At 39.1% G+C, this 23,847-nt stretch overlaps 5 protein-coding genes and 1 non-coding gene across 7 annotated transcripts; 3 read left to right on the top strand and 3 right to left on the bottom strand.

Moving 5' to 3' along the window:
- Positions 1-120: 120 nt before the first annotated feature.
- TRNAR-ACG (transfer RNA arginine (anticodon ACG)) lies at positions 121-193 on the top strand. The gene has a single exon. It is a non-coding gene; the product is annotated as a tRNA-Arg (tRNA).
- A 562-nt stretch (positions 194-755) lies between these two features.
- On the top strand, positions 756-1,562 carry LOC111291783 (17.5 kDa class I heat shock protein-like). Its single transcript, XM_022883793.2, has one exon. The coding sequence runs from the start codon at positions 904-906 to the stop codon at positions 1,366-1,368; it is 465 nt and encodes a 154-aa protein (XP_022739528.1). The 5' UTR covers positions 756-903; the 3' UTR covers positions 1,369-1,562.
- Positions 1,563-1,757: 195 nt separating this feature from the next.
- On the bottom strand, positions 1,758-2,503 carry LOC111291782 (uncharacterized). The gene has a single exon (XM_089766383.1). The coding sequence runs from the start codon at positions 2,434-2,436 to the stop codon at positions 1,957-1,959; it is 480 nt and encodes a 159-aa protein (XP_089622509.1). The 5' UTR covers positions 2,437-2,503; the 3' UTR covers positions 1,758-1,956.
- Positions 2,504-3,156: 653 nt separating this feature from the next.
- On the top strand, positions 3,157-6,235 carry LOC111291780 (annexin Gh1-like). Of its 2 annotated transcripts, none has more exons than XM_089766382.1 (5): positions 3,157-3,478; positions 4,302-4,447; positions 4,678-4,896; positions 5,094-5,306; positions 5,945-6,235. In XM_089766382.1, the coding sequence occupies exons 1-5, from the start codon at positions 3,403-3,405 to the stop codon at positions 6,095-6,097; spliced, it is 807 nt and encodes a 268-aa protein (XP_089622508.1). In that variant the 5' UTR covers positions 3,157-3,402; the 3' UTR covers positions 6,098-6,235. The 2 variants fall into 2 exon arrangements, with proteins under 2 accessions (XP_089622508.1, XP_022739524.2); XM_022883789.2 differs by having other exon boundaries at positions 5,821-6,235.
- A 294-nt stretch (positions 6,236-6,529) lies between these two features.
- LOC111291781 (uncharacterized) lies at positions 6,530-18,443 on the bottom strand. The gene is made up of 5 exons (XM_022883790.2): positions 18,190-18,443; positions 17,979-18,052; positions 8,181-8,310; positions 7,769-8,083; positions 6,530-7,129 (listed from the first exon to the last, which is right to left on the bottom strand). The coding sequence occupies exons 1-5, from the start codon at positions 18,328-18,330 to the stop codon at positions 6,857-6,859; spliced, it is 933 nt and encodes a 310-aa protein (XP_022739525.2). The 5' UTR covers positions 18,331-18,443; the 3' UTR covers positions 6,530-6,856.
- Positions 18,444-21,716: 3,273 nt separating this feature from the next.
- On the bottom strand, positions 21,717-22,594 carry LOC111291845 (uncharacterized). Its single transcript, XM_022883933.2, has one exon. The coding sequence runs from the start codon at positions 22,451-22,453 to the stop codon at positions 21,851-21,853; it is 603 nt and encodes a 200-aa protein (XP_022739668.2). The 5' UTR covers positions 22,454-22,594; the 3' UTR covers positions 21,717-21,850.
- Between the last annotated feature and the right edge of the window lie 1,253 nt (positions 22,595-23,847).

The following is a 23,847-nucleotide window of genomic DNA, read 5'->3' as shown; positions in this document are numbered from 1 at the left end:
GGAAAGAGAAAAAGTATGTTTAAAGTAACTCGCTTAATACCTAATCTGGTACATTTCGGGACTCCGATTCCTTCAGTTAACAGTAGACAAGGATTGTTTTGCTTCAAACAAATAAAAAAAGACTCCATGGCCCAATGGATAAGGCGCTGGTCTACGGAACCAGAGATTCTGGGTTCGATCCCCAGTGGAGTCGGTTTCTTCCACCACACTTAGTTTTTTTTTTTTTTCTTTGATCTCCTTTTCAGGAATACTTTGAAAATAGAATATCCATTATGAGATAAGATAACAATGAAATTTTTTACTATTTGAGAATAATGGTATCAACAAGTAATTTTGGCATTTTTAAATGTAATGCAAATGTCAACGCTTGAGTCTTTTTTTTTTTTTTTATGTGAAACGTGGTAAGAACTCAACTAACAAAAAAAGCGAAGCAGAGGGAAAGCCACTCTAGCAGTATCAACAATGAGAATCTCCATTTGGTCATCCAATCAGCAGCATTCAAATCAACGGTTTGAGTTTATGTAATTCAATCAGCTGAACCACCATGCAATTAGCATATAATTATATAAACAATTTTGCACCTGCACATTTGAGTTTTGATGATTCAAGTATAAGCATACCAAAAACAAGTATTACTATCTAAAGCTTTTCATTTTTTCCCAAAACTATTGACAGACTTGAAATAAAAACAGGCATATAAATAGTGTTTTAGAGTGGGCTTAACCTCCCTTCTTCAAACTCCGAAGCCCATTTACTGAGATGCATTCCAGAAAGTGCCTGACAAGAAATGATTTTTATAGAGATTCGAGTGCATAAACTTTACTCTTCCCTCTGTTCTTCCCCAAATCAGAAGCTCACTTCATTCTCCTAGAGCTCCGTTCTACCAGTTAACCCACCAGAAACATGTCAATTGTCCCAATCAATGGCCAACAAGGCACGGTGAGCAATCCTTCTTCTCTAGATTTATGGGATCCATTCAACAACTTTGATCCTTGGAACCCTTTCACTGATGGTTTCCCTTTCACTTTCCCTTCATTTCTTTCTACCCCTTTCGCTGGTTTCACTAGTGAAATTTTCCCTTCCCTTGCGACTCAAGTCAACTGGCGAGAAACCCCAAGAGCACATGTGTTCAAAGCTTACCTTCCAGGGGTCACCAGGGATGAAGTCATAGTTTTCATTGATGATGACAGAATGCTCCAGATAAGCACTGAAAATGGTAACTTCATGAGCAGGTTCAAGTTGCCTGAGAATGCAAGGACTGAACAAATTCAGGGTTTTATGGAAAATGGAATGCTTATTGTCACTATTGGGAAAGAAGCCCAGGCTACAGAGAGGCCAAATGTTAGGGTCGTTGAAATCACTGAATAATGTTACTTTTGCATGTTGTTTTTGTGCCTAATTATGCTACTATAAAATTTGTGCAAATTTGTGGGCTGATGCTCTAGTTTAAGGTCTATGTTTTACTTTGTTGAAATTTGAAAGGGTTTGATGTTAAGGTACTTCTGTCTTGTCGTAAACCAGTATTAGTAATAATAAATTTGCGGTTGTGTACTTTGTGTTTACTCCGGAGAGTGGCATGCTTTAATGCTGTTGCTTTCAGTTTAGGATTTAGGAACAAAACTCAAGCATAAGTTAAATTTAAACTCATCTTATTGCTAAATAAAAAGCTCCATGGAGGATAATGCAGTAATTCTCTGCATTGCATGCTGCAGATTACATATCTATATGTTACATTTACCATACAAATAAGACTCATATGAAGCAAATACAAATCAACATATTAAGAAACATTAACTCCCAAATTCTGCCTTGTTAACTACTCTAAAAGGGAGAACAATTATTCTAAACAGCAATGCATGATTGCCAAGGTATTCTGCCACACCCCTGATCTGAGAAACTATATATGCATATATATATATATATATATAATACAACTCTTCTTTGAGTTGATCTTAATCAACTCCGAAACCTTGTTTGACCATAGAACTCAGCTATGAACTTCTCTGCCCTGGAATCAATCCCTTCTTCCTCTGATTGACTCTTCTTTTCACAGCCATTGCATTCATCTTCTTCTCCTTCTTCTTCTTCTTCTTCTGTTAAGAAACTTTCCCTTCCATTGTGATTGCCATAAAACCCACCATCTTCATCAGCAGCAATATCGTAATCGAATTCGACTGCCTTTGCACCTACGCAAGGGAAAAGGGACCGCATGGAGCCTGTAAGATGATCCTTTTTGACAGGGGAATCAGGAGTCCTATCAAAAGAGAGCTGACGTTCCATATAGTGGATTTGGTGAGTACGAGCTTTACCTCCAAACCCCTTGGCCTTAATCCCTCTCTTGAACGCACCAACTTTTCTTGCCCATAGCAACGATAAACGCAACAGATTCCATGCTTTGCCAGCAACAACACTACTTTTTTTCTTTGGCATATTCATTTACCTGATCCGGAGCAGCTAGCTAAACTCTACTAATATGTTTAAAAAAGAAAGTTAGTTGAGATATTAAAAGGAAATGAAAATGGAGTTGAAAGTTGATGCATTTTCACTATTGTATTGCTGAAAATGATATCTCATCCGACTTCCATAGGTATAGTAGAGTTGTCCTAAGCAATTGGCCATGGCTTTAGCCTCTAGTAGTGTGAGTCAGGCTACACGTCAACAATGAAGAAGATTAGATTTTTTTTAAAAAAGGGGGTTTGCAACTGGCTAACTAGTTCAAGTCACAATTTCTTTATTAATTTTTTTTCTTGTTCTTTTCTGCTTTCTTTTTTCCTTTTTTCTTTCTGTCAAAAGGTTTGTTGCAAGAAACGACCCTTGACCCTTTGTTGTTGAAAACATGACAACATTAATTCTACCACTCCAAATTCAATTAAAGAGTTAAAAGACCCACCAAACAAATCATTAATGGGGTTTCAAGTAGAAGTGCTCCAACTATCTAAATTCCAATACAAGCTCAAACTCTAAGCCCAATTTGTGATAGGATCTTTTTCTCTTAGCCCAAAATTCGCCCAGTGGTGGAAGATTACAAAAGGGTTTTGGGCTAAATTGGCCTTTTGAAGTTGAAGGACAACATCAATGGCCAGTTAGTTTTTTTTTTCCGGCCACAAATGGCCAATAAGGAAAGGTGCTATGGCAATAAAATATTGTCTCTGTCACAACGTAACCATTGCCTAAAAATGTGATGCAAAGTTGTAACGCATGGCGGAGATTTCCATGTTAATGCTTAGTTTACTTACCATATAATACCTTTTCAACGAATTACTGTTTAAGTTTTAACCACATAAATGAAATTTACTTACTTTTCATCCATTATAAAGAAAGGGCTAAGGTTCTAGACATCCTCTTCATCTTGCATCTTTTTTCGTTTGCTTTTCTCCACAAACACACAGAGACAGAGTGACAATGGCAACCCTTAAAGTGCCAGCTCATCTTCCTGCTCCTTCTGAGGATGTTGAGCAACTTCGTAAAGCTTTTGAAGGTCTTTTATTCTTTTTAAATTGATCAATCTTTTATTTTTAATGTAAAGATGCTTTTTTAACTTTGATTTGTTGTTGTTGAGTTGATTTTTGATCATGTCACATTGTATGGGATCATGGGTTTCATGTATTTTGGTTGATCTGCTTTGTTCCTGGGTGGTTTCATGTTTTGTTATCTTCTTTTTTATTATGATCTTTGGAAGTCAGTCATATTATCTGATAGGAGTGATTTTTTTTTTTCAAAAAAAGAACGAAACTTTGGGGTTTGGTTTTGTCCACTAGTGAGAAATGATGTTGATCAGATTCATCTGGAAATGTTTACTTTTACTGGTCATGGATTTCTCTGCTGATCGCTATTGTTTCGATCTCTTAGTGTTGGATCACCATCTGATCTGCATTTTAAATGTTCTTGATGTTTTGGGTTGTTATTTTGGGGTAGGGGGATTATTGAATCAAATATTTTTGGAAGATTTTTTTTAGTTAATATCAAGCAAGAGTAAAAGGATATTTGCCACATTAGATTTTGCCTTTATAGTTTTGACATTGTAGATCAGTTCACCTTTCCATCCTCAAAGCTCTCCTTCCTTTCTACCAAACATTGCATTAGATTTTATTGTCATCATCTGGCATTTGTATCTTTATATTGGAAAACCATCTTCTTTTCTCAATCAGCATTTTAGGGGGTAATGAAATAATACTGAAATTATGCTATTTTGGTTATAAATATTGTATCAGATAATAAGCAGATATTAACTTTTAATAATTTGCTTCTCCGTGCTGAAAGGCAGTCTATGACCATGATCTGTTTTTGATAATCTTTTGCAGGCTGGGGTACAAATGAGCAATTGATTATAGACATATTGGCTCACAGGAATGCACCACAGCGCAATTTAATTCGAAAAACTTATGCTGAAGCTTGTGGGGAAGATCTCCTTACGTCATTGGAGAAGGAACTTTCAAGTGACTTTGAGGTTAGATTTTGACATACTTTTTCTTAATTTGTTCGGATGAGAACAATTTACATTGCCAAGTTATCTAATGGAATAAGTAAAGTATGATTATCCTCCATTTAAGACTTGACGTTTGGCATGAACAGTTTGCAGTTCACTAGAAGTTAAAGTGGGAAAAATAATTTGCTATTATTCAGAAGGCTTCTTACATTTTTTAACTTTGTGCAAATTTTTTTTCTCTCATTCAACAGCGGGCTGTGCTGCTATTTACATTGGACCCTGCAGAGCGTGATGCATATCTGGCTAATGAATCTACAAAGAGGTTCACGTCAAGCAATTGGATTCTCATGGAAATAGCTTGCACTAGGTCTCCACATGAACTATTTAATGTGAGGAAGGCATATCATGCTCGTTATAAGAAATCCCTTGAAGAAGATGTAGCACACCACACTACTGGAGAGTACCGCAAGGTTCAGTCTTAAATTTCTTGGCCATGGGCGACTTGAATTTTTTACCCTTTTATCCTGCTCGAGTTGAATGCCTTCATAGACAACAAAATCTCTGACATGTTAATTGATTAAATTATCTTTTGAACATATTGGTCTAACCAAAATTAACACAAATCTGAATAAGATTTATGAAGTGATTGCTTCTATTACTTGTGCAGTTTTTGGTCCCACTTGTTAGTGCATTCCGATATGAGGGAGAGGAGGTAAACTTGACGTTGGCAAAGTCTGAGGCAAAGATACTTCGTGATAAGATCTCACACAAGCATCACAGTGATGAGGAGGTAATCAGGATTGTAACAACAAGGAGTAAGGCACAGCTAAATGCAACTCTCAATCACTACAATACTGCATTTGGGAATGCTATCAACAAGGTATTTATTTTGGCCCTGACTCTTAACAGTTTTCCTCCGAGATTGCATGAAAGTTTAAATTTGTATCATTTGTTGTTGTTCTTGCAACAATGAGAAGACTTGTTGGTCATCCTACCATTTTAACTACAAAAGAGTATATATGGCAGTAAAAGAAAATCTGAAGGAAGACTCTTTAACAAGTTCTGCATTAAGCTCGATGATAAAATTTTGAATGTCTACCCTGTCAAATTTATAGTAGTAATTTGAATGAAAAACAAATCTAAAGCTTACGAATGTACCATTTATTTACCTGTCCATAAATCATTTTGAGGACCTTCAGAAATAATACTTCGTTTTATTAAACACCGAAAGCTGTATCTTGAGTTGCCCAAACTTGCAACTTTTTGACTAAGAAGTTGGTGGTCTAGACAGTTCAAATTCACTAGCATTTGGCAGAAAAGACTTGCCAAGTGCAAGTATATGCTAAATAAGAGTACCTTCTAAATCAAACCAGTAATAAGATACTGGTTTGCAGGATTTGAAGGCTGATCCCAAGGATGAATTCCTCAAATTGCTTAGAGCTGCAATTAAGTGCCTGACTGTCCCTGAGAAATATTTTGAGAAGGTTCTAAGGCAAGCTATCAATAAATTGGGAACAGATGAATGGGCTCTTACTAGAGTTGTCACAACTCGGGCAGAGGTGGACATGGTACGTATTAAGGAGGAATATCAGCGAAGAAACAGTATCACCCTGGAAAAAGCAATTGCTGGGGACACTTCTGGAGGCTATGAGAGAATGCTTCTTGCCTTGATTTGATCTGGGACGTCTGAGCGGTTATGAATATCTAGTTTGCATTGCCAGCTTTGAGTTATATTTGCTTGGGTTTCTGTCTTTTTCTTCCATTTAGAACTTTCGAGATGAAGTAATTGAGTTGGGTGATCTTGTTTAAGTGTGTTCCAACTATTTGTCACTGTGTTCAATTTCAGATTCAATCATGCTAGGCAATGATTGAGGTAACAAAGCATCAAAAGGCGTGAAAATCAAATCCAAAAGATGAAAAATGATTTGGGGACGGTAGGCTAATCGTCTTGCTGGTCTTTTGAGCGGCTGTCTTATGCTTTTAACATTTGTAGGGAGCATTTGATCCTTTGATCTCAACGACAACCATACACGATACTTGCATTTAAATATCAAGACATGGGACCGACTGAAGAACATATCCTAGTTTAAGCTCAAAGAACATATCAGGGACCAACTCAACAAGGGCCTTTTTATTATTACACAGCAACAAACAAAGTTGGTCTGGAGTCCAGACCAAACACTAACAACACAACACTGGAAACTGTTCAAATAACTCAATTAGCCGTCCGCTTTGGGTGTTTCGATCTAAATGTTACACTCTAACAACGTATACATATACAACCACAACCAACATACGCCGCTCAAATACCCCTCAAATGCCCAACTGTGATCGTAAGGCATCAAGGGCAGTTCACGGTTAAAACACTGCTCGCAAACTAGGATGTAAAGTAGAATACACTACTGGTACACAGGCAGCGTAATGTCAAAGTTAAACCAAGGCAATGCTGCTCTCACCACCAGGGGGCTTGCGTACACCACCAAGATAATCTCGAGATTCCACCTTCCCATCAGAAAAGATGTCGTTCCCGCTCATTTCTCGCAGTTTAGCTAGGCTCAGTGGTTTTTCTGCAGAACCTGGAGGAACATCTCCCTTGAAGATATCATTACCAGTCAGCTCTTGAAATTTTTGGTTATGTATCTTCTTTGACGTCCTGACAACAGGTTCTTCGGTGAATAGGATACTTGTTTGACCTCCAGCAGGCTATAATAGTAGCGAAAAAATAAATGTTTGATAGCGGTTCTGTGACTGGTGAAACTTCAAATTTAAGATATGGAGAAAAAGTAGGAAGAGTTTGAATAGTTCTGCATCTATCAGAACTTGCAGAACAGAGATAATCCTTGGAATAATCAAGTTGTGGAAGAATGCAGGCACGATAAGCCTAAGATGGACTTTGACTGAAGGAATTTATGCAAATTGGAGAGAACAAAATTTTATTTGCTCGATAAAAAAGTTCAGGTTTAATCTTAGACTTATGTGAACATGTGCTTATTCCCAGTATCACAAGAACATAAAAGCACCTGATCAGTTTTATAAAGGATTGCTACAGTGATACTTATAATGGAAGCCTCAATTGTCATTGCAAGACTGAGGAGACTAACAGCATTTGGCCTTTATCAACAGTTTTTGTTTTAGGAGTGATGTGGTGCATCTTTGAGGTCACTACTCCTAAAATTAAAATGGATCTAGTGTTAAAGACCAATTGGAAAGCAACTATTCAGCCAAACCCTCCAAAGATAACTTGTATATGGAAAAGGCAATACCACTGAATCAACTGTTCTAACTTTCTACCAAGGCTAAAACAGCGAGAAAGGATTATCGGACAAGAAAATATAAACTCACATTTGAAACTTTGACGGATGTGCGCATATTTCGTGGTGCAGGTTCTCCCATGTTGTTGCTTTCTCTTGATTCAGTGGAGGGTGTAGCAGCCGATGAATGTGGCACAATTTCAGAAGGAGGGGCAAAGATGTCATGTCCACTGATCTCCTTATACTTGGCATTTGATATTTGCTTTTTATTCTTTGCATCAGACTCACTTTGCAATGTGCCGCTTAACTCTCGCTGCTTTGCTACCTCAGGGAGAGAGATAGGCTTCTTAGGAGAAACACTCCCATCAGCACCGAATGATATTTGGCTAATGCCATTCACTGCTTGCTGAAAATCATATCACCAAAGTTTAAAATAGTAAATTTACATCTTGGACAACTGGTGAACAATCATGCTCATTCTGCAAGGAAGATCAAATGGATACCTGATACATGCGCAATCCTGTTTTATTTGTAGGATTAGTAGCAGTAGGTTCAGATGCACCATTAGCACCATTGGCAGCAAATATGCCACTACCAGTCATCTCTTTCATTTTGTAACCTGAGCAAGGCTTCCTGAAAGAGCAATAGTGAACAAATTATAAATGGACTCAGATGAATGATAGCCACACATGTCCAAAATGGCCCTTGATGAATGTACTATATTACATAACTCCATGCCATAGAACAAATGAGAAAGAAGGATTTTAGTTCACTCAAGAGACTCAAGCAGAGTCATGAAGTTCTTAGAACAAAGTCCAATTTCTGGGAGTATATGCATCAATAATCCATGGCTAATCCACAATCCAATGAGCATTATAAGATACCATATAACTGAAAGTCTCAATATTAGTTTGAGCAGGGCGCTTTCTTTACCAAATGAAATTGCATATAATCCATGACCAAGGAATTAAATTAGTTATCTTAAAAGCCCAAGGAATTCCCACATCAGTTCTAGATCTAACTTGTAAGGTAGTATTAGTCTTAAACCAGTATGAGGTGAGTTGGAGAACACAACTGGAATATTCAATGAATAACATTCAGAGGAACTGAAAAAACAAAAAAAAAAAAGAAAAAGAAATAAACAAATGAAGCAAACGGAGACAAAAGAATTCAGAAATAATGAAGATATATAAATGAGGAAACTTCCAGAGTGCAGTCTACTTTAATGTTACTCTTTAGCCAACTGGACCTGAAAGTTTAGATTTAAGATAACACCTAAAATATATTATACCCAACATTATGTTTGTCATGGTCTATCTTTCAATGTCTAATTTAAAAGATTTCTCAGTTCAAATGTCACGGGTCGAGACTTAAGCTCCGAACCCGTGCGGCTCCGGGTCCCGGGCATTCACCCTTCCGACGTTTCAGATCAGCCTGACCGTTACGGTTCACACCCTTATGAGGTATTGTCCGCTCTGACCCTCATGGGCTCACGGTTTTATCCTACAAAAGACGCCTCACAAGAGAGAGGTGGTGTGAACCCTTTTATACCCCAGTGAGCCTCTTATTATGTTCAATGTGGGATTCAGGACTCTTCCTTAGATCTGTGACATTCTCCCCACCCAATCTCGTGACGCCCTCGTCACAGAGGCTGGCCACCCTGCCTACCTCCCTCAAGGTGCTTGGCGTGGATCGAACGGTTTAGGGCTGGCTCTGATACCACTTGTCACGGGTTGAGACTTAAGCTTCGCACTCGCGCGACTCCGAAACCCGAGCATTCACCCTTCCGACGTCCCAGATCAGCCTGACCACCACGGTTCACACCCTTGTGAGGTATTGTCCGCTCTGACCTCCCTGGCCTCACGGTTTTATCTTACAAAAGGCACCTCATAAGAGAGAGGTGGTGTGAACCCTTTTATACCCCAATGAGCCTCCTATTATGTTCAATGTGGGATTCGGGACTCTTCCTTAGATCCGTTACACAAACAGATTATTTTCAAATGAAGCACATAAAAAAAAGTAACTACCAAATGAAATCTAATACAAAAAAGACATGAACAGGTCATAAGTTATCAATGTAAGCATGTCACGCCCTGGGCGGGTGCATCCGGCGCACAAGCCTAAGCACCAAAGGTTAAGGCTCAAGCACCAGGGACATTGGTAGTCGTTTACGCACTAGGCCTTGGAGAGGAGTCCAGACCTCTCGCACAGCATGCAAGCCTGCCCGCACAGCCAGAGTCAGGCCCGCAAGACGCCCACACCCCACCTAAGAGGGTCCAAAGGAGTAAGTTCGCTCCAAGATCATCTAGAAGCAATCAGGATTGGCAAGATCCTTCAACAGGATCTAGTTGACCCTGAAAATCAAGAGAAACCTTATGTATTAATGTGTAATCTGTGTAATCCCTGATTTTTAGGAGATATTGTACTCCTTTGATTTTAGGAGCTAGCCATAAGTTTAGCTGGGGGCCTCAACTATAAATAGAGGGTTGCCCCACCCTCATTTGTACATCATCAGACACTTTGCTTAAGTAATATACACCACACCTAAGAGGTCCAAAGGAGTAAGTTCGCTCCAAGATCTTCTAGAAGCAATCAGGATTGGCAAGATCCTTCAACAGGATCTAGTTGACCCTAAAAATTAAGAGAAACCTTCTGTATTAATGTGTAATCTGTGTAATCCCTGATTTTTAGGAGATATTGTACTCCTTTGATTTTAGGAGCTAGCCATAAGTTTAGCTAGGGGCCTCAACTATAAATAAAGGGTCGCCCCACCCTCATTTGTGCATCATTAGACACTTTGCTTAAGTAATATACAGTGTATATTCTAGCAATTCTCTTGTTCTCTCAAACTTACGCATTATGTCCTTCCAATTGTTCTAATGCCCGCACACTTGTATTTTAGGTTGACTTAGGCTAAAAATAGGTGATTCCAAGCCTAAGGCCGCATAGATTCTGAGTCCTAGGTCAAAACCCTTGACAGTTGATACCATAGTAGGTTCGATTCAGGTTTTGCTTGTGTTTGTATGCAAGTTAGATAGCAGTCAAGGAGATGGCATCTCAAAGCGATGTTGCTAGCCAACAATCAGAGGCCTAGGAGCAAGGTCGCGGAAGGGGCAAAAAAGCCAGTTCGAGAGACATTTGATCTACCATGGACGGGAGGCTGTCCAAGGTAAAGGTGACGATGTGAAGGAGAAGCTTGACGATGTGAAGACTCACATTGAAGTGCTAGACTCAATGGAGGAGGAGCTTAAGGGTGAGTTGCAAGCTGCTCTTAATGAAGGCCTCGACATGATCACCCAGAATAACGAAGTCTTGGAAGCTCAAGTGGAGATCATGCGCAATGGGATGGAGGCCATGCGTAAAAAGATAGAGGAGCTCAGGGGGGAGCTCACTATTTGCAAGACTACCATTGGGAATGGCATGTTTGCTGGAGTGTCTAAGACTCGTGTGGAGATTCCAAGCCCAAAGAGTTCAAACGGACAAGGGCGACCAAGAAAGTAGATAACTATCTATGGGGGACGAAGCAACACTTTTGGGCCACAGGCATGAAAGACGATGCTACCAAGGTAAACACCGCTTCAATGTATCTTACTGATGTTGCCTTATTGTGGTGGAGGTGCAAGTGTGATGATGTCCGAGGCGAGGGCACCATGATTGGAACCTGGGAAAAGTTCCAAAAAGAGTTCAGGGAGCAGTTTTACCCGGAGTACACCAATGATGAGGCACGGGCAAAGTTGCGTAGGCTCAGCCAGCAAGGGGACTTGAGGGAGTACATCCAAAAATTCTCTAAACTAATCCTTCAGATCTCAGATCTGAGTGAAAGGGAGGGTCTATTTTCTTTCATGGATGGGTTGAAGCCGTGGGTGAAGCATGAGCTACAACGAAGGGGAGTTCGTGACTTGGCTAAAGCCATAACTACTGCTGAGTCCTTGGTGGAGTTCAAACCACAGAACAAGTTCAAGTCTTCCAAGCCCAAGGGAAAGGGCAAAGACAAGAGAGACCGGGAGACACAGTCCAAGGGAAAGGACCGTGACCGGCAGTCCAAGGATGGGGACTGAGACCATTCGGACAAAGATGGCGAGAAGAAGCCACCAATAGGGAAATGGAAGACAAAGGGAGACTGTGAGCCGATCTCATGCTACCTATGTGGAGAGCGACACATAGCACGCAATTGCCCAAAGAGGGGCAAGCTGGCTGCTGTAGACAAAGAGTTAGATGAAGAGCCAAAGGCAGGGACAGCAAAGCTTGGGTCATTGGTGCTTGTCCAGAGTAAGGGGAGCCGCAAGCCAAAGGGGCTGATGTTTGCGGATCTGATGGTTGCGGGTAGGAAAGTGAACGCACTAGTGGACACAGGTGCCTCACATTTGTTTATTTCAAGTGATGGAGTTCAAAAACTCGAACTAAAGGTGCAAAAAGGGACTGGTACCATCAAGACGGTGAACTCCAAGGAGATTCCAGCCATTGGAGTAGTGCGGAGAGTGGAGTTACAGCTTGGAAACTGGAAGGGCAAGGAAACCATTGAAGTAATACCCTTGGATGACTATGAGTTTGTGATTTGATAAGATTTCCTTGTTCGGATTAACGACCTCATTGTGCCTTTTGCCAATTGTATATGCATTCTAGATGCACGGTGCCAATGCCTTGTACGATTGAGGCGTGGGTCCAGGATTGGGTCCAAGGTGCTGTCAACTATTCAATTTGCCGAGGCGGTGAGCAGCGATGAAAACACCTTTTTGGCAGCCCTGAAGTATGAGAAACCGAGGGAGAAAGAGACTGACACCCCCTTGGAGGTGCTGGAGACCTTTAGCGATGTGATGCCCGCTAAGCTGCCAGGCAAGTTGCCACCCAAGAGAGAGGTGGACCACAGGATCGAGCCGATGTTCGAGGTCAAGCCACCAGCCAGGGCCCTTTACCGAATGTCTCCCCCAGAGTTGGAGGAGTTAAGGAAGCAACTCGGGGAGCTGATTGATGCGGGGGTACATCAGGCCATCCAAGGCCCCGTATGGTGCACCGGTGTTGTTCCAACCCAAGCACGATGGGTCGATGCAGTTGTGCATAGACTACTGGGCATTGAACAAGCTGACCGTGAAGAACAAGTATCTTATGCCATTCATTGCGGACTTGTTCGATCAACTTGGAAGCACAAGGTGGTTTTCCAAGCTGGATTTGAGGTCAGGTTACTACCAAGTCAAGATCACGGAGGGAGATGAGCCCAAGACAGCATGTGTTACCCGCTATGGTTCGTATAAGTTCTTGGTCATGCCATTCAGACTCACCAATGCTCCAGCCACGTTTTGCACTCTAATGAACAAGGTACTTAAATCGTTCCTTGATCATTTTGTTGTGGTTTATCTTGATGATATTGTGGTCTATAACCAGGCATTGGAGGACCATGTAGATCACTTGAGATAGATGTTGTAAGGGAACGAACTATATGTCGAGGGAAAAGTGCTCATTTGCCCAGCAGGAGATCCCGTTCTTAGGCCACATAGTGGGAGGTGGCAAGATTTGCATGGATGAAGTCAAGGTACGTGCCATCTTGGAGTGGGAACCGCCAGCCAAGGTCACTAAGTTGAGGTCATTCCTTGGGCTAGTCAACTACTACAGATGTTTCATCAAAGGCCATTCAGCTATAGCCACGCCATTGACTGACTTGCTCAAAAAAGGGAGAGCATTGGAGTGGAGCGCAGGGTGCCAGGAAACCTTTGATTGGTTGAAGCATGCTGTGACCGAGGAGCCAGTCTTGGCCTTGCTAGACCATGCCAAGCTATATAAGGTGCATACAGACGCATCAAACTACGTAATAAAGGGTGTGTTGATGCAGGAGGGTCATCCAATTGCATTTGAGAGCCGGAAGCTCAATGAGATTGAGCGCAGGCACACGGTCCAAGAAAAGGAGATGACAGCAGTGGTGCACTACTTGCACACTTGGCGCCATTACCTGTTGGGGTCGAGGTTCGTGGTCAAGACGGACAATGTGGCGACTAGCTACTTCCAAATGCAGAAAAAGCTGCCCCTAAGCAAGCGAGATGGCAAGATTTTCTTGTGGAATTTGATTACAAGTTGGAGTACAAGCCTGGGCAGGCAAACCTAATGGCTGACACGTTGAGCAGAAAGGCGAGCCTAGCTGCCATTAGCCAACCAGAGGGTTCCTTGATGCTGCGTATTAGGAAGGGGCTCGCACAAAATCCTACAGCCATAGTGCTCATCGAGCATGCCAAGCAAGGTAAGACTAGACGATTTTGTGTGCAAGATGATTTGTTGCTTACCAAGGGCAGTAGGTTGTTTGTGCCACAGCATGGGAAGCTCTGCAGGGAAGTCAGCCACGAGTACCATGATTCAAGGTGGGCTGGACACCCAGGGGTGAGTCGCACCTTGGCTTTGCTAGAAGACCGATACTACTGGCCGCACATGAGGGAAGATGTGGAGGCCTATGTGAAGACTTGTCTTGTGTGCCAATAAGACAAGGTGGAGCTTAAGAAACCAAGCGGTCTCTTAGAGCCATTGCCAGTGCCAATGCGACCATGGGAAAATGTCACTCTAAACTTTATAGTTAGTCTTCCCAAAGCAGAGGGGTTTGGGAGAATCATGGTAGTGGTGGACAAGTTTTCCAAGTATGAGATTTTCATTCCAACAACCAAGGAGTACCTAGCCGAAGAGGCAACGCAATTGTTCCTGAAGAACGTGGTGAAGTAATGGGGAGTGCCGAGGACCAATGTTAATGATTGGGACGAGTGTTTTATGGGCAGATTCTAGACTAAGTTGTTCAAGCTGTTGGGATCAGACTTGAACTTTGCCACCAGCATGCATCCGCAGACCGATGGGCAGACTAAGCATGTGAATGGATTGTTGGAGGTCTAACTCAAGCACTATGTGAGTGCCACGCAAAAGGACTAGCCAAAGCTGTTAGATGTCGCCCAATTTTCCTACAACTTGCAGATGAGTGAAGCAACGAACCAGAATCCATTTGAGATTGTGACAGGTCAGCAACTGCTAACACCCGGTTCGATTGCTATAGGTTATACAAGGCCAAATCCAACAACATACAAGTTTGCCAAGGCTTGGCAGTAGCAAGTCGACTTGGGTAGAGTCTATCTCCACAAAGTCGCGAAAAGGTCGAAGAAGTGGGTAGACCAGAAGAGGTGGGACGTGTAGTTCCAAGTAGGAGACTTGGTGTTGGTGAAGCTGCATCACATTGTGCGCCACAGGGGGCTGCACAAAGGCCTTGTTCGGAGGTATGAAGGACCTTTCAAAGTTCTCAAAAGGGTAGGCAAAGTTGCCTACAAGCTGGATATGCCACCCAATCCGAGTGTCACGGGCCGCGCGTTTCCCATTCTGAAACCACACTTCCGTGCGGCACCAAGACTACTCACAGTCGAGGTCAGCCTTTCATGAGTCCATTTTTCCTTGGACAGCTTAGTTTCAATCCTTCAAGCCGCATGCACATGAGCTTTTTCTTTGGCTTTGACCCCGTAGGGTTACTCATTCCGAACTCTATAAGGAGGAACCCAACTCCCGTCACTCATCAACCCACGATTCTCAAAGTGGCCCCAAGCACCTATCTCTGCCCGCAGGGCTTAAGGTCTCAAGCACCGACCCTTGAATACCCGTGAGGCACGCAACCTCGATTCTCATGATATTATTACTTCTTGACATGGTGAGAACCCAACACCACGCCCGCCCGTATCGTAAGCAAACTCTCGTATCAAGTTTACACAAGCACGACACTTAAGCTGGTCAATAGCCAACTTAGAGCCTCTAGGCTCATCTCTTCCCACGGGACTCAGTTCTTAGGGCTTAGGCCCTTAGCTTCTATGTAGACTGCCCGCACGCATGATTGACATCCAACATCATGCTAGTCCCTCAAGGGGGACTTGGGTGGACTGCCCCAGCTGCAGCACACCTCTAGCGATTGGCCACAAGGGTCTAGCAGCGTGCCTACCTGCTAGCCCGCACATCCTTCAAGCTCGATGGCATCCCTCCTACGCAAACACCATCTCATGATCCTTCTGGCTCAAGGAGGGGAAACCGAGGGGCATAGTAAACTCTACCATGTAACCCCATGGCTCAACGCAAAGGGGCGATACGAGGCCCGCCGGCCCCAACCGTCCCCGAGTTTACCATGACCCGAGGAAACATCGTGCCACACTCGTGACCCTACGATGCCCGCTCGCCTAGACACCACTAGTGCCTAGGAGTAGCTCACTTCAGACTAGCCAGGCCCCTGCCTGCCCGCTAGCCAAGGGGGTGGTGGAGAGCTGACACCAGTCATCCCCTTATAAAAAGGGTAAGAGATTTTCCTAGTCTCCTACCAGTAACTGTAAGATTCTCTGAAATGGGGACACTTTCCTATCCAGCCATCTTAGGGCCTTTCTCCGGCTAACTCAGGGTCCCATAACCTTCCTCTTGGTCACCATTATTCCTTGATTCTACTCGTTGCTCCACCAACCCACTCGAAGATGCCCGCACATGGCTTCAATTAACAGCACCTGACTGGCTAGCTGGTCCCAAGGCACCGATGCACTACCTCATACTTACCTGCGTATCTTGGGGTTTAGGGCTCAAACTATCCACGCACAATATCCCCAACATATTCCCATGCTCAGAATGCCCGCACACTACTTCCACTAATGGCACCCGCTGGGCTACTTGGTTTAAGGATGCTTGCCACTGTCTCAAACTTACCAGCGTATCTTACGGTCCAAGGCTCTCACTGCCCGCACAACATATTAGTAACATGTTCCAATGCTCCAAATGCACGCCCGCATTGCTTAAAACCACTTTCCCCCCAGTTTGGTCTCGACCGCTACTCAATTCAGGGTCAGTCATAGCAGGACCAAAGCACACCAAGGCCTGACCATGGCACTGAGGGTACACCTAATATTCCATGTTAGCATGCTCAAGCCATTCCATAAGGATGAGGGAGATCCAAGACGGGCAGAGTCGAAGCATGCACTTTTGGGAACCAAGGTCTCATATGAGAGAAAGGTCCACAACATCATTGCTGACCGAGAAGTGAGGCAGAAGAACTATCAACCAAGACAAGAGTACTTGGTGCGCTAGAAGGAACTTCTAGACAGTGAGGCAAGCTGGGAGCCAACGGAAGACTTATGGCAATTTTAGGACTAGATTAAGCAATTCCATGTAGAGGACGAGATGAGGATGTCGCGCAATCAGGGGGGGAGAATGTCACGTCCTAGGCAGGCGCACCCAGCGCACAAGCCTGAGCACCAGAGGTTAAGGCTCGAGCACCGAGGACATTGGCGGTCGTTTGTGCACTAGGCCTTGGAGAGGAGTCCAGACCGCCTGCACAGCATGTAGGCCTGCCCACATAGCCAGAGCCAACCCCGCAAGACACCCGCACCACACCTAGGAGGGCCTAAGGAAGTAAGTGCACTCCAGGATCGACAAGAGCCTTCAGTAGGATCTAGTTGACCTTGAAAATGAGGAGGAGCCTTCTATATTAATATGTAATCTGTGTTATCCCTGATTTTTAAGAGATATTGTAATCTCTTGATTTTAGGAGTTAGCCATAAGTTTAGTTGGGAGCCTCAACTATAAATATAGGGTCGCCCCACCCTCTTTTGTATATAATCAGACACTTTGCTTCAGTAATATATAGTGCATATTCCAACAATTCTTTTGTTCTCTCAAACTTGCGCATTCTGTCCTTCCAGTTGTTCTAGTGCCCGCATGTTTGTGTTTTAAGCTGACTTAAGCTAAAAGGAGGTGATTCCAAGCCTAAGGCCGCACGAATTCTGAGTCTTAGATCAAAACCCGTAACAAGTACTCCATAATGCATGATTAAATATATGCTTTCATATGAAAAAAGATAAAGTTTTTTTTTTTTTTTATTGCATGTTGGTTAAGGAATAAACAAATAAAAGAACTCAAAAAGAGAAAAGAAGGACTTTTAGCCAGATTAACACTTAAACCACTCAAACAAACTGAATATTTCAACCAAATAAATAGAATATAAATTAGGTAATTTAAACAGTCCATGCATTAATGAAACAGATCAAAGCTTCTCTTTCTTTAAAAAAAAAAAAATTCTGATTATATTAACGAAATTTCCTCAGCTAATAAAATAGTAAAAATTTATAACTTGAAACAGATCAAAAACCAAACCCCAAAAAAATGTAACAGTAGATCTGGTTCTACAATTTAAAACTAGCAAGAAGTGGACGAAATTCAAGATTTCATTTTTACAATAAAAAGTAACTCAAATTTCAAACTCCACAAAAAAAAAAAAAACTTTTTTTGAGAAAAAAAGCTAAGCTGAAAATAGAAAGGGAACTTACTTCTTCAAGAGAGATTGAGCTTCTTCATCAGTAACCTGACCTCCGAACAGCACTTTGCTGATTCTATCCGACGGCTGTTATTCAATGCATCATTCGTCAGATAAAGAAAATATGTATATATATATATATATAGATAATGCGCATGCATATATATATATATATATATATACACATGAATGAGTATATAGAAATAAATATAATAGTAATGGACCTGGATTGTACGACCAGAGGAAGGCTGGGCAGAGGCGGAGGAGGCGGCGATGTTGGAGGAGGCAGACGGTGGAGCCTCCTTCCACGTCAGCAGATCGGCCGTTGAGGTGTGAGGCTTTCGAATCGGCGTGCTTCTCTCCATTTTTTTTCTTGTGTGCTATGAGCTCAAGTCAAGAGTCCTTCGGAGATATTTTTTCTTTAAAAGATGAGAAAGAAATAACTCGAATTTTTTTAAAGGATATATATACAAAATTTTTTAAATTAAAGATACGTACTCTCGTGGTTTCGAGGAATCTAAAGACTCGCTGTTGAAAATTGACACGTGTCAGAAACCCATGCAGAGTTGTAGTATTGATTTTTTTTTTTTTTAATTATTATGAGAGTTCATTTTTTTTTTATAAAAACATTCTTTTTTTTTTCTCAATGTATAAAGCATAATTTCTATTTTCTTAGGGTTTTATAAAATGCATAATTTATACACATTGGTTCTCACTAGTAATTTAATATTGATTGATAATATTCCATGTAAATTGAAAACAATAATGTCAAACAATATATATTTACCAGTTTGCCACTAACATTGATAAACTCAAAGGTCAAAGAAATAATAGGAAAAAAATATATATATTTTTTTTTGAAGAACAGGAAAAATTATTTTTAAGACATATATATAATTATTAATAGTTTCCTTTTTCAACTAATCTTAAGTGAATGAAGCTGATCAAAGAAAGGAAATAAACTCATTGTGGGCATATGTACTGAAAAAAAAAAAAAAAAAGCAATGAAATGGTAGAACATCATATTTGCATTTATGTCCAAAATTAATGTAATATTTATTGAATATGTAGGAAGTAGGACCAATTAAATTTCAAAGAGCAGTTAGAACATATGTTGTTTTGGTACAAGGAAAAATAATGCTAAACTATCAAACAACATAACTTGGTGTATTTTATAAGCATAAATTAATGTTGCTTTTAATTATTATTTAATTTACCTTTCCAAATTAAAATTTTTAATTTAAATAATTATATATATATACTAATTCTTTCCTCATCAAAACAAATAATTAAATGTCACAAAAAATTACTTAAATCAATGTGTAATTTGATGCTTTTCTTAAAATAATTTTAAATTTAATTCAAATTTATAATTTAACATTTTAAATTAAAAAATTTACGAAGTTTGAGATTTGAATCTTAACATTTATTATTCGTATAAATTATGTCAGATATATATATTTAAAAAAAAAAAAAAAAAAGTCCCCACACCAAATGACTAAAGTATGAATAGAGCTCCAGTAGTTCTTATATATTTTATTAGTTTAAACATGAAACCCAAGCCAAATTTGGAAATAGGTGGAGGCCATGAAATTAGGTTGAGGGTTGCATGTCAAATTAAACTTTTTTTTTTTTTGTGGCATTTGACAAGATAATCTTTTTATAGAGAGAGTAAAAAGGAAATTTAAATTGCAAGACAAATCTTTACGTTTTTCTTGTTTATATTGGCTTGAACTTTGAAACTTTGATTGATAACAAAGAAAAGAAAAGAAAATGACAGATCAATCTGTTTTATTTCTATTGTCTTTATTTGGGAAACAACTCCTTGAACATATAGGAATATAAAAAAACTTTTTTTTTTTTGAATAAAACCATTAAACATTTATATTTTTAATATTTTAGGATGGTAAGAGTATTTGTTTGTTTGTAGTTTACAAAACAATCAAAAGTGATGATATATAAATGTATTTTAATTATATATATATTTTTATATATTTTATACATTGACAATAAAATTTTTATAATAAGTAAGAAAATTAGAGTGTAAAAATATTAAAATTTAAATCATGATTAATACACAATGTTTAAACTTGAATTAAAATTTGCATTCGAATATTTAATTTAATGATTGATACATATTTTTTATTTTAAAAATTCAGAATTCAAATTTATAAAAAAAAAAATTCAATCAAACTTTAAAGTCCTCAAAATTATAGGTAAGATTTGAATTCATAACACAAAGTTTTTTTTTTTTTTTTGTTTGATTTGGCAAGAAAACTCCAATTGAAAAGTTGGTTATGGTGAAAAGGACATGTGAATTACAAGGTTGACAAATGTAACACTTACCTTTATTACTATTTTGTCTAAACATTGAAGATATAGAGTCCGTGTAATTAATAACCAAGAAAAGAAGGGTGCGATGTCAACTTCTTTTTCAATGATCTCTGGTTGGGTAACAGCTTGTTAATTAAATTTGTTCAAATCTTAATTTCTTATGATTAACTCCTATAATCCTTTCCCTTTCATTTGGAACAAATGTGAGTTGAGTGAGTCATTTTAACTTTTTGATTAATAACTATATCATAGACAGTTAATTAATGCATGCCAATTTTGGTTATATGCCAATGATTGCTGCTTTCTACCACATCACATCAGAGAAAAAAGAAAAACCTAAAATTAAACCAAGGAAAAATAAATAAATAAATACTGAAGTGATACACAGGAAATAATTAAATCAAGTGTATATATATACCCACAATATTTGGTAGTGTTTTTTTTTTTTTTTTTGTAATTAAGTGGAAGGTTGCATTCCCATACAATACTTGGCTTTTCTAATTTTTATTGTTTTCCTTTTTCTTTTCAATTTTTTGGAGAAGAGATTTTTTGGTTACATATATATATTTTTAATTCAAACCTTGTTCTTTTAGTTGGGAATACATGCATGATCCACTTAATGCGCCAAATACCAAGCTATCTATAATGCATTTATTTTTTTTTTTTTGTTTTTTATCATTGGACTTGATAATTTAAAATATAATACGATAATATTATATAAACATAATATGAAAATAAGATTCGAAGGTAATATAATTTAAAATTTTAATAATAACAATATATAAGTTTAATAAAACAAAAAAATATATATTTCATATTTTCGTATTAACGTAAATTGTAATACGTAATTATCGAATAAAATATAATATGAATATAAAAATTTTAATATTTTACATGACATTAATACACATATCGTCAACTACTTATACATGATTATATAATTACTTATATGAATATCCTCCATATTTAATTTTCTTTGAGAAAAAGAAGAAAGATGGAAGTTGCATTTCTCTTGTTACTTTTCGGCCATTTAATACATGCATTTAAGCTAAGAAAACTTCATACTTTACAGGCTCATGAAAGCATCCATGCATGCCTAATTAGATTGAAAAAAAAAGAAAAGAAAAAAGAAACCCTAAGTTGGTGAATGGTAATTAATCTACCAGCCGTACATTGAAACACCTTGAGCTACAGACAATATGAATCTCAACTACACATGCCTTATTGATTTGTGATCTGTATAATATCAGGTTAAAGCTTAAACAAGAGAAAATCATTTGGATTTACCTCAAGTGATAAAAATGAGATTAAATATCCAACAATAATGCTCCTGTATTAAAAACAGAAGATCGATTGAACTATGTATCTTCAAAAACCTTCAAGAAATTGATCTGATTCCTTCTTCAAAAGAGTTGAATAGGATCTCTCTTTACTCTCATATCTACAGTTTAATAACAAATTACAAAAAAAAAAAAAAAAGGTAAACATTTGTGACTCTTAGTGCTTTAGCCTCTCCTTTGTGACTACAGTGCTTTAGCCTCTCCTTTGTGACTACAGTGCCTCCATAGCAGCTGCTGCAAACATTTCATATTCTGCACAACTGCACCCTCCACCAATATCATTGCATCCACAGCCATCCCAATTGTTGTTAAACCTTTTCTTTCTCTTCTCTATTTGCACAATTGCTGGACCTCGAACTAATGTCATTGATATTTGTAGTGAAGGAGGCTCAAGACTTTCATGAACACGATTATTCATTGAAACCATGGTAAGCCAATATTTGCCAATCTCCATGTTTAGTGATTCAAAAACGGCTTTCCATGGGATTTCAGCTCTGCCCAAAAGCTGTGACTTCCCTATCCTTCCAAGAACTGGGGTTCTGCTCCTCCAGCGGAGCTCAAAAACTACAGTTTGTTGCTTCAGGTCATTGAGAGATTCTTCAGCTCCTGAGCATTCCAAAGAGAAGGACTCATTCCAAATAAGCAGCTCTGACTTTGAGTAGATCTCCTGGCTATTTAGTTGAATTCTCTTGTTGTTTCCAGCAGAGAGATAGTATCTGATAAAAAGGTTTCCAGGGGACTTTGGTTCTATGTTTTTGGCTTGCAAGATTCTCAGTTCACAGCAAAGAGACGAAAGGAAATGAGAAACACCCATTGAGGGAAAGAATTCTCTGGTGAAGTTTTTGACTGCAGAGAAAGCTATGGCTTGGTTAATTATAATCGGTTATTTTGTGATGATTCTTTGGGTGGAGCTGAGACTGAGAGGTTATATGTATGTACATAAAGGCCACTGCATGTAAAGCAAATGGCAGGAAAGTGAGGCATTTGCTTTCAAGGAGTTGCTGAATGATATTATCCACACATAGATCAAATTTAAATATATATAGTTTTTAGTGGTAGAAAGTGAATCAGCCACCAAAATTGAATTAGTATAAATTTTATTTATGAAGTGAAAGATCCCATGAGATTCTGTAGATTAAAGTTTTAAAATTAGAATAAGCCCCCTGTTGAACCTGAAGGGCTGGAAAATCCTAATCTGACCCTTGCAAAAGTTAATTGCAACTGTTCCACTTGCTTTCTAGCTCATTTGTATCTGACATTGTAGTTTTCTTTTTGATTAACTAGTTAGAAACCTTCCAAAATCACAATCTAACAGGATACATGCAGGATTTGAGTAGATTCCCTGTAATCAGTCTTGGTCATTTCTAAAACAATAGCTTTTTCAGCAGGAAAGCAAACAAAAACCAAAGTTTTTGGAAGAATAAATTATAACAGTAGTAATGGATATGAAATCTTAGCCAAATCTAATTTAATTGTACTTTACTGTATATAAATTTTCGAAATAAAAAGATTCTAAAAATATTTCATCTATAATTTTTTACTATAATCTTACAATTATCAATCATAAGAAAAAATTATGTAAGAATTCACAACTTAAAAATGCTGATTTTATATAATTTTTATATAGATTTTACATAATATTAAATTATAATCAATTAATTATATTACATTATAATAATTATAAATGATATCTGCCAAATTCTTGAACTTTACTATTGGAAAAAGCTCATGGAAGAGGGGACAGTTATCGCTTGGAGATCCTTAAGAGGTATCATCACTCTCTGCCCAGAGCTTAGTGTAAAATGATGATTATTAGTGGCATATAACTAAATCAAGAGAAAGTTCAAAAGTTGTGGTTAACACGTTGGCAAGAGGATCGTGCATGCCTACAATGTTTGTTTATAATTTAATATATATCAAGAATCCACATCCAGCCCATTGGATTTGGATACTATTTTTAGCCGACGCACTTTTTAAAACTCCATCATTGGCTTTCGTTGCCAAATGACGAGGTTTTAATTCTTTATCCAACGGGTATAGGTTCCGAACTTCCGTTTCTTATGAAATGCATTATTGATCAGTCAAACCCACCCACCAAGTTCTCGTCTCTACCTCTCTTTAGAAAGATTTTGGTAATTAATGTTTTAAAAGGAGTCTTTGGATTTACCATTGAAGCATTGTGTGGCTCATCTCTCTAAAACAAAGAGA

The sequence above is a fragment of the Durio zibethinus genome, chromosome 10, assembly GCF_047325235.1.
Source record: "Durio zibethinus cultivar Kanyao isolate XHJ-2024 chromosome 10, ASM4732523v1, whole genome shotgun sequence".
Taxonomy (NCBI): domain Eukaryota; kingdom Viridiplantae; phylum Streptophyta; class Magnoliopsida; order Malvales; family Malvaceae; genus Durio; species Durio zibethinus.
The sequence above is the reverse complement of the archived record's forward strand: the minus strand, read 5'-3'. Positions and strand labels throughout refer to the sequence as shown.